General features: G+C 59.0%; 1 protein-coding gene across 2 annotated transcripts in view; it reads right to left on the bottom strand.

Moving 5' to 3' along the window:
- The window catches only part of BMP8A (bone morphogenetic protein 8a), a 32,409-nt gene that overhangs the window by 11,455 nt on the left and 3,629 nt on the right, over positions 1–17,325 (bottom strand). For both annotated transcript variants that reach the window (XR_005985277.1, XM_041738709.1), the window contains exons 2-6: positions 9,144–9,333; positions 8,569–8,717; positions 1,524–1,718; positions 649–728; positions 62–172 (exon numbers count right to left, since the gene is read on the bottom strand). Coding sequence is in view for 1 of the 2 variants with exons in the window: in XM_041738709.1 (XP_041594643.1) it covers positions 62–172; positions 649–728; positions 1,524–1,718; positions 8,569–8,717; positions 9,144–9,333 (725 nt within the window). In the remaining variant the exon portion in view is untranslated. The remainder of the gene's footprint in view (positions 1–61; positions 173–648; positions 729–1,523; positions 1,719–8,568; positions 8,718–9,143; positions 9,334–17,325) is intronic.

The raw sequence follows: 17,325 nt of genomic DNA, 5'->3' as shown, positions 1-17,325 counted from the left end.
ACCCACCCGGCGCTGCGAGCCCCCGCCCCGTGGGTCCGGGCAGGACGGACGCGGTACTGACCAGGGACTGCAGGATGGCGTGGTTGGTGGCGTTCATGCACGAGTCCAGCGGGAAGGAGCACTCGCCCTCACAGTAATAGGCTGAGTAGCCCTGGGGGGCGATGACCCAATCCTGGCGGGTAATGGGAGAGGGTGAGTCCCAGCGGATGCCCCCTCCTGAGCCCCGAATCTAGCACCTGGTGCGGCATGACTCGGGGCCGCCCCTTCCCCTCCCGCAGCCCCAGGCCAGGCTGCCGACTCTCGGCTCCCTCCAGGCAGGCTCCCCCAGGAGGCTCCCCCAGCAGGCCCGGCAGGGGGCGGGCACAGCTCTGTCCCCCCCATGCCCACGCCTCCTGCAGCTGCAGCCCCAGCCTCTGTTTCCCTGTTGCAGAGCTGACGTGTCATGGCTGAGGATTCAGACTGTCCCCGTTTCCCCGGTTTTACCCCAAAGCACCTCCTCACACTAAGACATTCTCCCTTCAGAAAACACATCAGAACCTAACGCACAAGAAAATTAAAGTCACCGTAATGGGACCTCCCCCCGGGGACACACTTAGGATCTTCGGGTGGGGACGGTCATTTAAGCAAAGGAGGCGAATCGGAACTTACCAGCCAGCCCAGGTCCTGGAAGCTGACGTAGAGCTCGTGCCGCCGGCACACCTGCCGGCCATCGGCGCCGTGAACGTCATCTGCAGGGACAGAAGCAGGGGCTTTTCTGGGGTTCCTGCTCCAGGCAGCCACCACAGGGAGCTCCCAGGGCGGGGACACCCTTCCGGGCACATTTGTTGAATAAACGAATGAAGTGAAACTAATGCCCTGGCGTCCTGAAGCCCATCCTGCAGCAGTGCTGGTGCCACGACCCAGCTCGAGAGCCTTCGCCAGCTCCAGGTGGCTCCCGATCGCTGCAGGGCAACCCTGCACTTGCTCAGAGCCTCCCCTGACTTCCAACTGCGGCCCCGCGATGCTCCCGTGAACAGCCAGGGGACCCTGGGCCACAGGTGGCTCCTCCTTTTCTGCAGAGACCCCTCCTGACCTCACCACACCTCTCCCGCCACACCCATTCCACCAGATGGAGGGGCTCCCGGAGGCCAAAGGGTGACCCCCCGTGGAGGGAAGGGGGCAGGAGGGCAGGGGCAGAGCAGGCCCATCCCTGATCCTGAGCGGCTCAGCCTGGTGGGACACAAACAACTGTGGATCCTCGGGGGACCCAGGGGTGACCTGACAGCCACCAGTGCCTGGAGGAAGGGGCACCTGAAGCTAAGGGAGACTTCTGGAAAAAGCCCTGGTGCCAGGGGAGGGCAGAGAAGGCGCCCCTGGGAGGCGGGGACAGAGGATGGTGGCCGGTCCTCGGGGCCCACGAGGTAAGCAGGTGTCAGACAAGCGATGGAGGGTGACCACAGGCTCGAAGCCGCTGAGGCCCCGAGGGTTCGGTCCCCGCCGCCGTCCTCGACCCGGCCCAGGCCCAGGCCCGCCCCGGACCTCACCGAAGATCCCTGGGAGGCGGTTCGGGTGCGGCAGCTCGTTGCTTTTCTTCGGCGGCCTCCTCTTCAGGGGCCTCGCTGCCCGAGGGGTGCGGACGGGACCGGGGCTCGCCCTGAAAAAAGTGACCAGGAAAGGCTGCTTGGAGCGCGGCGCCCGTCGCCCCAGCAGACCGGCCAGGCCAGGATCCACGCTGTGCCCTGGGACGGAGAGAGGAGAAAGGCAGTCACTTGCGGGTGGGGGTGCACGGGGACGGCGGGGACCATCCACCACGGCCTGCACGGTGTCCCCACCCGGAGGGACACGGTCCCAGGGGCACAGGGGGGAGGGGCCTCGCCACCACAGGGTCGCTGTTTGTGACACCGGTGAACCCTCTACACGTTCGAGCTCCTCCCACTGGTGACCTCAGGCCTCTCCACGGTCCCTGGACCACGTGCTTCCCAGGACGCCTCAGAGCCAGGCTGCCAGGGGCGCACAGCACCCCGGGTCCCACCTCCGTCCGAGGGCCCCGAGGCTTTCGGGGGATCGATGGATCTATAACCCAGGGGACTGGGGCGGCCGCCAGGTGGGAGCCACGGCTTGCTCTGCCTGGCACGGCCAAGAGCAGGGCGCTGAGTGTCCCCTGAGGCCCACAGGCGGGACACAGGGCAGCGGGGCAGAGACATCTGGCCAGAGGCCCAGGGCCAGGGTCCAGCCCACGTCGGTCTGAACCCAGTCCTTACTCACTTACAGGGTTAACCCCAGGTCTGTGGGTCACAAGAGAGGAAAGGCTGTGGGCAGGGACACAGGGGCCTCGGGCTAAGAAGAGGGACACCTGGGAAAATGGGACTTGATCCCGTAGCTGCTTAGAGACGAGGATGCCGTGAGAAACACGACCCTGGGAACGTCCCCTCCACCAGCAAGACTCCCTGGGCCCCTTGTCTTTCCAAATGTCCTCCTGACTTCTTAAAGATCTTTTATTTATTTGCGGGGGGAGGGGCAGGCGGAGAGGGAGGGAGCCTCTCAAGCAGACTCCCCACTGGCGCAGGGCCGAGCAGGAAGCGGGCCCAGGACCCTGAGATCACGAGTTGAGCCAAACCCAAGAGTTGGCCGCTCCACCGACTGGGCCACTCGCCTCCTGGGTTTTTAATTGTCAAAGTGACACAACAGCAATGCAAAGTGGCCTCAGAGGGAAAATACCACTCGGAAATCTCTCCCCACTCCAACTCGGCATTTTCATTTTTCTGGAATGTTATCGTGTCAATCAAAGCTTTACACAACAGTCACCGTAATAGTCTCTATTTTTTCCAACTTTTTCACCCAACCATGGTCACTGCAATTAAGATGTCTCCACTCCGAGCATTTCAAGCCTATAAAACTCCTTTGAGAAAATATACATAATATTTGGATATTAGCTCCACTCCAGGCACGTGGGGTACGTGGTGGCTTTCGCGATAAAGACGAGTGGCCACAGGCCCCTTCATTTTCTCTTCCTGAGGAATTTCGTTAAACGACAGGAGCTGAACACTAAGTCCATTTTATGTTTCGTGTAACGCAGAGCCAACGGCTCCATTCCGGGGACACGTCACCTCGGGGTGGCCACCCTGACCCCCCCCACGTATGCAGAGAAACACATGCGTTGAGCACACAGTACGCAGACATGCACACGCACAAGCACACACGTTGTTCCATCGGCGGCCCTCCCGCGACTCGCCGTGACACAGCGCAGGTCAAGGGCATCGCCCGCCCCACCGCGGTCCTGCTCTGCTGGCGACGGGAGCCCCTAGACAGCCGAGCTTCGGGCCGTGTCCTCGGGCCAAGATGCTCCAACAACCAGTCAACCCGGACACTGACCTCTGACCTCACCGCCACAAACAGGTGCGCTGGACCCGTTAGAGGCTCCACTCGGGACGAATCCTGCCGGATCGCGGCCCCTGCTCTGGGTGCAGGCCCTTCCGCACCCTCCGGCCCACCTCAGCCTGCGGGGTGGGGGTGTGTGACCTGGGGGCCTCACTGAGGGACCTTCAGGGCGCCGGGCTGAAAGCTGGACAGTCCCAGCCCTGGCCCAGGTCCGCTTCTGTCCCTCTGCTTAGGTTTCTCTGTCCTGGGGGGACGAGGGGCTCATCCCTCCTCTTCCCTTCCAGCGCCCTACTCTCCTCTAGCCGGCTGCGCCCGGGAAGCCCGGCCTGCCCCACGGGGCGGCTGGACAACCGTCAGGTACCCTCCCCGACGCCCCAGATGGTGCCCCACCATCCATCCCGCCCCCAGGCGGCCCCATCAGGGCGCAGGGCCCCCCTCCATTCCAGGGGCTGCCTTCCCTCAGCGTGAGGCCCCAGGGAGGCCGTTCACAGGCCTTCCTTCACCCGCAAGACTCCCCAGGCCTGGCCCACATGCTCCTGAGGGCTGTGTGCACCTCACAGCGACGTGAGGGAGGGTGCCGCGCTCCACGCCAGGCTGTGGTCTCATCATCACGCACACACATTTGCACGCACACACGCCTGCAGATGAACTCACTTTGTTCCACAGCCTCTCCTGGTTCTAAGGGAGCAGCGACACCAGCAGGTGTAGTGCTCCAGGACAGACACAGGGGTCTGAGTGCCCGGGGTGACACAGGAAGCCTGTGACTGGACATGAGGACTCCCGGAAGGGGCCTAGGGTTGCTTCTAGAAGCCCTCCTACCACAGGCCGCCGCCTCTGACAGCACAGGCTGGACTGTTCATCCACGGAGGCACCTTGCTCCCCGCCCTGTCCCTGCACCCCCAGGGCTCCGGCCCAGCTCCACAGCCTCGCTGTCCTTCCAGAAACATCTATTTAGCCGTGAGGAGAACGAGCAGGGAGGAAGAAGGGAGGCTACCTACCGGGAAACAGAATTTGGCAGCGAGATGAAAGGCCCCAGAGGAACAGTCAGAGGGGCCGCGGGAAGACGAGCTCACGCCAACAGCACGCCCTGCTCATGACGCACATTGACGCTTGTGGATTTTTCACGGTGCTGGTGAAGTGGGGCCCTGGGCACGGGGGTGGTGGCTCCTTCATCATCACCCCCCACATCTCGGGGCCCAGTCGCCAGGGAAGGACCTTCCCAGAAAGCCTTGCTGCGGGCTCCCCCGAGCTGCAGGGAACTTCATGGAGTATCACAGGGAGGAAGGCCCCCGGGGGCCCCGGGACGAGCAAGTCCTCCTCAGGACCCACAGAACATACAGGACAAACGGCTGCGCTCTCCTCTTGTTTTTAACTGAAGCCACAGCCCTCGTGAGAGAAGAGTCTGGGCGGCGGTAGCAAGTCTGAGACGCCGGGATAACCGGTCGGGCCGCCTGGCCCCACAGCTGTGCTCACCTCCTCTGGGTGAAACCCCAACGGGCTCAGACGAGACGCGTCCTCTGTGAGCAGGGCTTCCTTCCTGGGCGAGGCTGCCAGTGCTGCGAGGGTCCGAGGTGGTGACACGTGGGGGGCCGCCCGCTGCCTCGTCCACCGTCAGGCCGTTCCAGAGCTCGATCAGCATCAGGACGTCCAGTGCACGTCGCACCCGGCCCTCCCGGCGGTGAGCCGGTCCACACGGCGCATCCCGGGCGGTGGCAGGTGCACCTGTCCCCGAGTTGGGGTTTGCTGTCCTTGGTGCAGTGGTCCACGGGGCCACCACTCCGGTCCTGAGCCTGGACACCAAATCCACGGCACCCCCTTGTCTCTCACCTTCTTTCCGGGTATCGTCCAGTTGCCAGGAATCCCACGTGGCTCCTGGGACACTGAGGTGGACGTGTCCCCTCGAATCATGGCAAACCAGTCATCGCTGGAGAAAAACAGCCCCTGGGGACAACATGGACTGTCCGCTTGCCCACAGCGACAGGATCTGCACCCACCTCATCTTTGAATGGAGACGGACCCAAGCCCAGGACCGTCCCCGTGCAGAGGACAGTCCAAGCCAGGCTGACGCAGCTGCTGGCCAGAGGGGGATTCCTACGCCCAAACCGGCGTGCGCACCTTCTCAAATTCCGGAGCTGCCCGTGTGGGATTCAGGCCTGGGGGTCACCGACAGACTCGGCCTCTTCACCCTCCTCCGTCTGCAGCTTCACCGCTCACTGCCTTTCTCATATTCCCCGCCCCCCCGCCCCGTGTTCTGGGTCCACATAAACGTCAGGAATGTGGATGGCTTCTGGGGCAAACGTCCCCATACCCACGATTTCTTCCACCTCCGCCACTGAGGTTTCTGCAGCTTTGCACATGGACACGTTGGAATTCCTGGCACTTCTTCCGAAGATGAGGTTTCCTGCGGGGTTGGCCTTCCACCCTTCTGCCCGCAGAACCGGCCGCGATGGCTCGCTGCAGAGGACAGTGGCTCCCGTGACACTCCCTCACCTCTCGGGGCTGGCTCGTGATCGAGATGCTGCCGAAGGGCGCGTACCTGATGTGGGGGGCCTCCTCCTGCACCACAGTCCCGGAGGCCGTGTAGAACGCGGGCACCCCAGCACCCGCCACCCCCGCACGGATGCGCTCGGCCAGGGAGCCCTGGGCTGGCAGCTCCAGCTCCCGCTCGCCCGACAGGGACTGGCTCTGGCACAGCGAGTTCTCCCCCACGTAGCAGCAGATGCTGCGGGTGATCCGCTCAGTCCCAGTAAGAGGCCCGGCCCGAAGTCGTCCACCTCATGTCGCTGCTGACCACACGCAAGTCCCTGACCCGCATCTTGAGCAGCGCCTTGCCAGGTTCTGGAATCCCACAGAGCCCTAAGCCGCCGACCATGGTCCTGGCCCTGTGGGTCGTGTCTCTCACCAGCTCCGTGGGATCTGTGTAGGAGAATCATCGCTAGTGACCAGGCTGCACACGGCGCCCTTGGTCTTGGCCAGCACAGGCCCTAAGCGGCCGGCGGGGACACAGCACCCCAGGGCCACCACGGGCCTCCAGAAGGCTGCCATCGTGGGCTCCACCTCCGGGCTCGGGTCCAGGTCAGGGACAGACCGCCACCACCCATCACGGAGCAGGGAGGGCAGGCAGGGCAGTGACACAGGACCAGGTTCCCCCCATGTCCCAGCCCCTCATGCTCAGAGGGCTCCGGAAGCCATGTGCTTCCAGGCATGCGGGACCCAGACCCTGGACCCTGCAGCCCCACAGGGAGGGAGTGGTGCCTGTGGAGGCCTCGACCAGGTCACTGAGGGGCAGACAGACCCTGGGTCTGGGGGTTGGTGGGAAGACCGCCCTCTTCAGCCCACCACCCTGCGGGATGGGAGACGCATCACGTGGTCCCTCCTGGGCAGCTCTCTCCATGTGAGAGGCCCCAGGGCTCTGGGCAGTCTCCTTCCTTCTCCATGGCCATCCCCTTCCCAGGACCTGCTCCAGGCCCATGGCTCTCAACCCACGTAGACGTCAGTGCTTCCCACACGGGTGCCTCCAGCACTCACCCGTCCTAGATGACGGTCCATCTGACGTCCCCCAGGGCTCTCAATAACATCACCCAAAGAGCACTATTGGTTTGCTCCCTCAAGCCCGCCCCTCCTCTACTGTTACTCAGGCAGGAGAAAAAAGATTCGATTAAAATGGCCCCTGGCTGGATCCACACTTTCCCCGATTCCTCCTCCACCCGCTTTTCTCCATTTCTGCCGCTGCCAACAAGCCCCTGTCTGCTCCTGCCGCACACGTGTGGCTCAGGGCCTCTGACTTGGCTCTTGTCCCGCACAGACTACTCCCCCTGCTGATGTCGGGGACGGGGCCTGTCGCATACATGTGGTCAAGGTCTTGTTCTACAACAGCTGACGTTTACAGAGAAACTGCAAAGACCCTGCAGAGTCCCAGGTGCCCAGGGCCAGTTTCCCCGGGAAATGTTGGCATTTGTCAGCACGGTGCATTTGTCACGACTAATGAACCGATGTTGCTGTCTGATGCTGCGCTAAACATGATGGGTTCGGACCTCATCCGTCTTCCTCAATGTCCTCTTCTCCTCCAGGGTCCCATCCACTTGTTACCACTGCTCAGGCCCCGTGGGCTGTTACAGTATCTCAGACCGTCTCTGTATGTGATGACCTCGACACGTTGCGAAGTACTTGTCAGACGTTCTGTAGCGTGTCCCGCAACTTGGGTTTGTCTGACGTCTCTCTCACAGTGAGAGGGGGTTCTGGGTTTGGGAGGAAGACCAGGAGATGAGGGCCCTTCTCATGCCATCATGTCAAGGGGACACAGGATGGACGTGACATTCCTGTGAGCGTTGATCACCTGCTGGGGTTGTGCGGTCAGCTTTCTCCTCTACTTCCCCCCCGCCCCGGCCCTCCTGGACTTCGGGAAAGCGAGTCACTAAGCGGAGTCCTACTGGGGTGGAGGGACCCCTCCTCGAGGGGCTGTCTCAGAGGCCTCTTTTCTAAAAACCGGAATCAGATCCTGTCATCCTCCGCTGCTATGGAATACAGCGAGCTGTCAAGGCTCCAACACCGGGCCCCGCGTCACCCGCACTCAGCGTGCCCTGCCAGCGGTCAGTCTCCTGTCCCACCTCGCCCTGACCCGCCCGCTCCAGCCACGGCAGCCCCGTGTGTGGCCCAGAAACACCCATCCTGCACCCGCCTTCGGCCTCTCCCTCTGCACTGCTGCCCACGAAGGAGGCTCTCCCTGGCTACCTGGGGAATGAGCGCAGGCGTGAAACCTCGTTCTACAGAGGAGGAAACAGACTGGGCAGGGAAGCATCCTGCCGAGGTCACCGGGGGAGAGCGCTACAGCGCTGGGACTTAAAGCCAGGGCCCTCTGATCCGAGTCTGAGGGTGTGATCCCTTCCCTGAGGCCCTGCCACTATGGACACTCCCCACTGCTCACACCGCTCCTGGCAGGGACAACATGGACTCTCTCTTAGCAACTCAAATGGTTCTGCAAAAGGAGAGGAGGGAGACCGTGGTGGTGGGGGCCTCCCACCATGGGAACCTCACCCTCTGTGCCCTGCTAAGGCCCCAGAGGGGGTAGGAGATTATCACCCAGCCACCGGGCTAAGAAGGGCCAGGCCTCTGGGGCCAGATGCGGGGGCGGGTGGGGGGCCGCAGCCACCTCCCGCCAGCAGCTTCGGAGGAGCCCCCAGGAGGAGGTCTGCTGCCGGGCCTGAGCCTTACCATTTTCCATTTCCACATAGAGGCGGAGCCCCAGGTCCTTGTTCCGGCCCAACAACCAGCGGCCACTGGCTGCTGTCACGTCCAACACCAGCCAGCCCTCGTCCCCAGCTTGGAGCGTCTGAAGATCCAAAAAGAACAAGTCAGACTCCCTGTGGACACGAAAAAACAATTAAATGAGGGCCGGCACAGCTGCCTTTGTGTTTCCAGCCCCCACCTTGGGGCCCACTCGTGGGGCACCTACCCCGCCTGGCTCGGCTGGGCCCCTCGCCTGCCTCATCTCACCGTATCTACCGTGGGAAGGTGTTGCTGTGCCCAGTAGGGACGTGGAAACTGAGGCTCGGGAGCTCAGTGAAACCGCCCATGGTCCCACAGCCAGGACAGCAGGGGAGGGATTTGCAGCAGGACAATGCTGGGCCTCTCCCCGCGGTGACGTGAGGCCTCCGGCCACTTGCCCTTCTGTCTCTGAGGGTGTGTCCCCTGGGAAGCTCCCATCCGTCCTCTGGGGAACGTCCCCTCCACCGCCAGGCCAGACACACCCACAGAGGCTCATCGGGAGGCGGGTGCAGGGTAGGCACCTGTTGGACTGCTCCCTGACCACCTCGAACGTGCTGATGTGCAGAGTCCTGTTGAGCAGGTGGGTGCTGGCCAGCTTGTAAATCCGGAACTCAGCGGCCGTGACCGCCTCCCCCTCCGGGATCTGGGTCAGGTCAAAGTGGAACTCCTTCCAGTGGGGCTCCTGGTGGCCCAGGGTGCGGTCACGCTCCACTGTAAGACAGAGCGGGGCCGCGGGTCACCTGTGTTCTGGGCAGAGCCGGGAGGGCGCTGGGGGCCTGGCGGCCTGGGTGGGGACGGCTCCCTCCTCCTCTGCAGAGGGGCCTGCTCCCAGGCCCCGCCTCCTGGGGCTGAGAAGGCTCCGCACAGGGCCCCGCACACAGTGGTGCCGCAAGAGCAGCCTCCGCCTCTGGCCCCCAACCCCAAACCCAGCCGGCCCTGCCCCATCCCCGCTGGCTCTGGGACCCCAGGATGAACAGAGGCCACATCCCTCCTCAGGGAAGAGGAGCAGGCACAGAACCGAGTGCATTTCTGAGGCCAGTGTGTGCACATGGGAGCCTGGGGAGGGGAGCATTTGCAGCTGACACTGGGGCTGGGCCCCGTGGGGTGATGGCACATGGGCCACAGCGTCCCGGGAGGAGGACACCGCAGAAGGAAAGGCCAGCCTGCACACAGGGCTGAGGCACAGACGGCACAGGCAGGGCAAACAACAGCCTGGAGACACAGCAAAGGGCCAAAGGATGGAGGTCCTGCCTGGGGAGAATGCGGAGGAGGAAGGAGGGCCAGGGGGAGACTTGGCAGGAGCAAGGACGAGTGAGGGACGAGCGACCGCCCCTGGGGACATCTGGTCAGGTCCTGGGGAGGCTGGACGGTGTCATGACATGGTGGGATCTGAGCAGGCTTCCCAGGGGAGCTGCCACCTGCCCTGGCCTTGAAGGACGGGACAGAGTCGTGTCAGGTGGAGCAGGTGGCGGGATGGTATTCCAGGCAGAGGGCACCTGGTGGGCGCAGGTGTGGGTGCGGGGGCGCCCGCAGATCAGCGGTGGGGCTGGGCGGTGAGCCTGGCTGTGCTCTGGCTCCGAGCCCTAGGGGCCCGGGCTGTGCCTCTGGCCAGTGGGGTTCAGGGTTCTGGGCAGCAGGGGTGCGATGTGGGTTGGGAGGCGGGGAGTGGAAGACAGATGAGGAGGGGAAGGTGAGGCACAGGTTGGAGGGGGCCAAGGCGGGCCCGGTGGCCGGGCTGGCTGGGGGGGGGGGGGCGACTGAAGCCCACATGTCCCCGCTGCCCGGAAATGCCCAGGACGGTATATTTAGCAGCGTCTTACTTTAGCCTCCTGTCACTTTCAAAGGCCACAAATCTGTGTTTCCGGAAAGCAGGGGCGGGAGCCGCCTAGCACCTTCCCCAACCCCGACGCTGAGATTTTAATTACATGTCTGTGAGTCTTTTTAAAAACTGTCTCTCTGGCTACTGGGCTCAGTGACCACAAGTCACCAGGCTGGTGGTGGAGGCGGATGTGGGAGCACTTCCTGGCTTCGCGGTGGGGACCGGATCCAGGGATGGACAGGCAGGCAGCTGGGCAGGGCGGGCCAGTGACACACACGATGACAGGAGGAGATGGGCTCCCGGCCCCGGGAGCAGAAGGAACGGGATGTCCAGCCTCTGACAGGGTGGGGGGCGCACAGCACGTGCCCACCCGGGAGCCAGGCTGCCCAGGGGCAGTGTGACCCAGGGTGGGATCCGGGTCCTCCCACGCGGGCAGAGAGCGTGGAGGGCAGGGCTCTGGACCCTCACCGAGGACGTGTGCCACGAATATGGACACACGTGTCCCCTCTGCCCTACAGACACACTCACGCCCACACTTGCAGAGCTTTGGTGACATTTTGTGGACTCAGGGTCCACACGGAGCACCTCTGTCACCTGGCTGTGTGAGGCTCCCGGATGTGCAGGACGACACAGGTGGAGGCCATAGGCCGTGACAGGGTGTGGCACAGAGAGTGAAGGAGGGTGGCTGGGGGGCAGCCTCCCGACTCCTCTCAGAGCAGCCAGCAGGGACCTGCTCCCCGGGCTGGGGGCTGACAGGCGGGTCCCCGGGCCCCGGGGAAGCTTGGTCTACAGGCCCAACGCGGACATCCTGCTGGATCTGGGGACTGAGAGAAAGACCCCGAGCCTGCCAGCTCCACAGGGGGACCGTGCTCTGCGGCCTCCCTCCCTGGCTGACCCGGGGGCCCACGTGCGCTGGGTCAAGGGAGCCTGGTGCACCCAGTTCCAAGCTTCCACCCTGTGGGTTTGTGAAACTGATGAACCGGCCAGCAGTTCAGCCAGGAGACTGCCACCCTGGCTGTCCCAGACGAGCACTGGGAGGAGGGACAGTCTCAGGAAAGTCTTATTTTTCATCAGAAATTAGTGATATTTATGCAGTGTGGAACCAGGTAAAGAAAGCTCCTTTATCTGACAGTCAGTTGGGAGGATGGAAAGAGGTAACCTACAGATTCGCCCCCTTTTCAGTGGCTGTTGCTCTGAGTTAGGAGACAGGTTTTCCAAAAGCTAGTTTTCTGGGAAAGTGTTTCCGGGTACCTCTATGCCCCCTTGTTATCTGTGCAGGCCAACCCTGTTTTAGCCAAAGGGGCAGCTCAGGGCACTACCGGGGACTCTGGCAGTGGTCAGGCCAGACCCTGCACCAACCAGGTACTATGTCCCCTCATGGCCTCATCTCCTCCATGAACCACCCAGCTTTCCTCACAAGGCCATGGAAGGGCTTGGTGAACAGCCACGCAACGCTGGGAGGAGCAGCCATTCAACAGGAGTTCTGAGGGAGCTGGACTGCAATCTCCCTACTTTGTGGCAAGATAGGACACCCTCAGGAGGCCATGCCAGAAATTCCAAAGCCATGGGGAGGAGAGGAAGGGGAGATCTGGAATGATCTTTTTCTAAATAAATGTCCTAATCTGCTCATTTAATTTTCATTAGTTTTTCAGGTTCAATTTATAAACAAATTTATTAAGTTCTTACTCTATGTGAGACTGTTCTTTTTTATTTTAAGGATTTTATTTATTTGACAGAGAAAAAGAGCAGAAGCAGAGGGAGCAGCAGGCAGAGGGAGAAGCAAGTTCCCTGCTGAGCAAGGAGCCCGGTGCAGGACTCGATCCCATGCCCTGGGATCTAGACCCGAGCCTAAAGCAAAGGCTTAACTGACTGAGCCCCACAGGCGCCTCCATCTGAGACTGTTCTGAGCACTGGAAATACAGTAAGTCAGGTCTCTGCACTGATGGGGTTTATGGTCTTAATGGGGGGAGACACAACAGAAACACCACCAGCAAAAAAAAAAAAGGAAGACAGATGATGCTGTTTACATTGTGAGTGGAATATAGAGGGTTATGGGCTCAAAAATAATGAGGAAGGGGAGAGGGTACTGCGGAGGGTGCTCAGAATGGCCTTTGAGAAATAGGTGAGAGCAGACATAAATATCCTACCACATCGCTGGGAGGAATGAGTTGGAGAGGAATTTGGCAATATCCTTTTGCAGTAAGGACCCCAGCAAAATTACATATGAATGTCCACTCCCAAAGATAAATGGGCAGAATATGAAGGGCCACACACAAAGTATTCATCAGGCCAGACAACAGGCACTGCTAAATGTTTATTTTCTACATAATTATAAAAGCTGCCCAGAATGATCAAACACTGAACCAGCTTCTGTCTGGAGAAGCAGCAAATGAATTTACTTTCTGAATCACTGTAATGCGGCTTCCGGAACCAGAAACAATTATGAATCACCAACGTGTGCTAATAGGACTCTCGGCCTTCTCCTTGGTCTCTGATAAACCAACCTCCAGATCCCACGTTCGGGAAGGGCCTGCTGTGGGGAGGTGGTGGCCTCCACCCTCCGTGACCGCCATCCACATCCGACCTACCGCGTCTGAGGCTGCAACTCCAGATGCCACACCCTAAGTCCACCAGTCCTATACCAACAAAAGCTGTGGCTATATTTGTGCCCTGGACAAAATTCAGAGTCACTCAGAAGACCTAAATCTGTCTTGTTTCTGACCAAAAGTAAGCCACCCCAAGCGGCTGTTAAGAGAACAGAATCTTCTGACCTGTCTGCCCGCAAACCCTTCCCCAGCCCCATAGGGCCCCCCGGGAGTAGCCCAAGCTCTGGCTCCAGGCCCCCCCTGAGCTGGCCTGGCCCAACCTCATGGCCCCCTGGGCCTCCTGGATGCAAATGCTGCCCTCCCCCACCTCAAGGCCCTCCCCAAAAGCCCCGTCTCCTGAGTGCCCCCATCCTGCTGGGTCTGAAGGCTCCCCTCCTCTGAGGCCACTTTCAAGGCCCCTTGTCCTCCTCTGACCCCACACTGATTAACCTGCTGGCCTCTCCCTTTCTCCTGGCCCGGGGGTCCCCATCTCTGGTTCATGTTCCCCTCTGGATGGTGAGCAACTGAGGGCAGGACCGTACAACGTGGGCCGGAGACAGGAGGCTCTCAGTGGACCTTCCCGAGCTCCTTGTGCCCTGGGGGCCCAGAGGGGGACGTGTCTGCCACGTTCTCCGGGACACGGGGCAGCCTGCTGGCCTGGGAATGGCTTCCATGCTACGGCGTGTCTCCATCAGAAGCCACCCGTGTTTCCACTTTGTTGTGGGACCGGCCCCCGTTCCCGGCCCGGCCGCTGAGGCGGAGGGCAGGCTCCCCAGGCTCCCAGAGGCAGAGGCGCGGGTCCGTCTGGCTCATCCTGCGAGTGACAGGGCTGAGGGGCCCCCTTCAACCTGGATCAACCCCCAGGCCTCCATGGCTGGTGCAGGCCCGTGGACGAGCTGCAGAACTGATCACCCACCAGGTCTGCATCTGAACCAGGTCTGCTTCCTCCCACCCACAAATCTCAGTGCTGCCCAGAGGAGGCCAGGGCTGCATTTCTAACGTATTTTTAGTCACTTTTCATTACTGACTTTCTCAAGAGCCATTCCATAAATGGCTCCACACGCGTGATTGCCGTCCAGGCCTCAGATGGCTTTAGACCCCAAATTAAAAGGGAACACCCGCACACTCGGCCACATCAAGTCTCTCAAGGCCAGAAATAGATCCAAGGAGACTGAGCAAGGATATGATTCCCTGGTGCAAACCCAGGGAGAGGACCGAACTGTGGGAGTTTTCCAGAAAGATGTGGTCACAGTGACACAGCCCTCTCTCCCTTGGGGAATGGGTTCCCATGAGGAGGTGGACTGGGTGTACCTCCTTGCCCTGGGCCTCACTGCTGGAGGGACCCCCCTCAGTGGGCAGGGGCGGGCACATTCTCTCAGATTTAAAGATGATGTAAAACAAGTGGCCCTAGATTCCCTCCAGGGGTCGATACTGGGATGGGGGGGGTCACCTGTCAATGAGGTTCTCCTGTCAATGCCCATCCCCTCCCAGAATGCCTGCTGAAGCCACCTTTCTCCAGGCAGGACCCTGGGAGGACTGGAGGTCCCAGGGAAGTGCCCAGGGAGATGCTGCACCCATGGTCGGCCTCCACAAAGACAGGGAGGGCGGCCCTGCTATGGCCCACCCAACCAGGCCCAGGCTCCTGCCCCTGCTCTCAGCCCCTGCCTCCTGCCGTGTTCCTCCTCCCTTAACCTTGCCTGGTCCATCTGGCTCATCCTGTGAGTGATGTGGTCACTCTGTGGTCTGCCCTGCGCACCTGCCACGCAGGGGCTGGGGTGAGTGCCATGAGGAGTCAGAAGATCTGGTCCCTGTTCTCAGGTTGTTCATGATTCCCAGGGATTAAAGAGGGATAAGACATGGCCCTAGGGATGCCTGGGTGGCTCAGCAGTTGAGCATCTGCCTTTGACTCAGGGTGTGATTCTGGGGTCCCAGGACCGAGTTTCACATTGGGATCCCCACAGGGAGCCTGCTTCTCCGGTTGCCTCTCTTTTTCTCTCATGAATAAGTAAAATCTTTTTTTAAAAAAATTCATACATGGGGATCCCTGGGTGGCTCGGCGGTTTAGCGCCTGCCTTTGGCCCAGAGCATGATCCCAGGGTCCCGGGATCGAGTCCCACATCGGGCTCCCAGCGTGGGGCCTGCTTCTCCCTCTGCCTGTGTCTCTGCCTCTCTCTCTCTCTCTCTCTGTATATCATGAATAAATAAATAAAATCTTAAAAAAAATTCATACAACAGCAAAAAAAAAAATTTTTTTTAATGGGCAGGGGAACTAAACATTTTCCAAAGACGACATACAAATGGCCAACAGACACATGAAAAGGTGCTCACCATCACTCATCATCAGAGAAATGAAAATCAAAACCACAATAAGGTATACCTCACACCTGTTAGAATGAATGACTGTCATCAAGAAGACAAGTGATAACAAGTGTTGGTGAGGATGTGGAGAAAAGGGAGCCCTCGTGCACTGCTGGCGGGAATAACCATTAATTTGGTTACAGCCACTGTGGAAATCATTATGGAGGTTCCTTGAAAAACTGACCCAGCAAGTGTACTTCTGAGAATCTATGCAAAGGAAATGAAAACAGGATCCCAAAGAGATCTCTGCACTCCCATATTCACTGCACATTATTCACAACAGCCGGGACATGGAAACAACCTAAGTGTTCATCAACAGATAGACAAAAAAGATGTAGTATGCACGTATCATGGAATATTCAGTCATGCAAAAAAGGAGGTCCTGTCATTTGTGACAACAGGCTGCACTTTGAGGGCATTATGCGAAGTGAAAATAAGCCAGACAGAGAAAGACAAATACTGCATGCTAAGTGAAATCTTTAAAATTTTTTTTAAAAAGTCAAAATCATAGAAACAGAGAGTAGAAAAGTGGATGCCAGGGGCTGGAGGAGGGGTGGGGGATATAGGAAGAGACTGATAAAAGGGTACAAACTTTCAGCTATCAAATAAATAAGGTCTGAGGACCTAATGTAAAATATGAGGACTAAAGCTGGTAAAACAATAGCGCATGATTAAATGTGTGAGGTGATGGATGTGGTAAATAATAACTGGGAAGAATCCTGTAACAATGCACATGTGTATCAAGTCACCACACAGCACGCTTTAGATATCTTATAATTTTATATGTCAATTACATACCAATAAAGCTAAATTAATTTTTAATATGGGATGCCACTTTGGGCATACGGTCGCATTAATAGCTTTTAAGATGGACAAAGGATTTACTGTTAAATGAAAGATAAAGTAGCAAGATGGTATGTATTTGTGCCCCATTTTATTAAAAAATAAAATATTAGTTTCTGTATTGATATAATGTCAGGGGTGGTTGAGGAGACTACAACAAAGGAATGAAATGCTGGTTTTCTCTGAAGTGGAGAGAGGATTACAAGGGGCTTTCATATCATGTTTCTGAACATATGGTCTGATTTTCTATAATGAAATTCTATAATGAGCCTAATGGTATAAATTTTTTATAATGAATATCCATTAATTATATAAAATCCCAAAATAAAGGTATTTTTGAAATGAGCTACTCAGTTTACAACATACATTCAAGCCAGTCCAATTGGGCGACACTAACACACCTAGTGGTGGGCCAGGCCTCCCCCTGGGTGGAGAGGCAGCTTCTCTAGAGGAGAAGGGTAGAGGACACAGCAATCACCTGCTGGGTGGCCTTGGGAAAATCACCTAACTCCTCTCACTCTCCTCTTTTCAAAACAAAATTGTGACCAAAACTGTGATGCAAATGAAGGGACAGACCTGAGGGCCCTGGGCATGTGGTCCTCACAGGTGCGATCTCACGTGGTCCCTGAACAGCCCTGCAGGGTGGGTACGACAAGGGCCTGCATGTTACAGAGGAAGGAACTGAGGCTCCCACAGGTGGACTGGAAAGCCCAGATCACACGCGCAGCAGGTGGTGGCACCAAGATGCAGAATCTGAGTCCAGGTTAGAACCCCCCTCCCAGGTCCGTCTGCCCCCGCATTGTCCATCTGCTCCTGGTTTCCAGATGGGGAGTGTCACTGTCTAGACCACTTGATGACCATCTTTGTGGCTTATGTATTTATTATCTGCTCCCCCCAGAAGGCCAGCTCCCCCAGGGCAGGGACTTTGTTAGGTGCACCGTCACATCCCAGGAACTAGAAATGTGCCTGGCACGGAGCAGGTGCCACAGGACTATCTGCTGAGTGAATTCATAAAAATGAAATAATTCCTTGGTAAAGAACCAAAGAAAGTGACCCTGGGGCTCGTGGACACCAAGCATTGCCCCTTCAAGGTCACAG

This window comes from Vulpes lagopus, chromosome 23 (genome assembly GCF_018345385.1).
Source record: "Vulpes lagopus strain Blue_001 chromosome 23, ASM1834538v1, whole genome shotgun sequence".
NCBI classification, from domain to species: domain Eukaryota; kingdom Metazoa; phylum Chordata; class Mammalia; order Carnivora; family Canidae; genus Vulpes; species Vulpes lagopus.
Note: the sequence above shows the minus strand (reverse complement) of the source record. Positions and strands in the feature narration are given on the sequence as shown.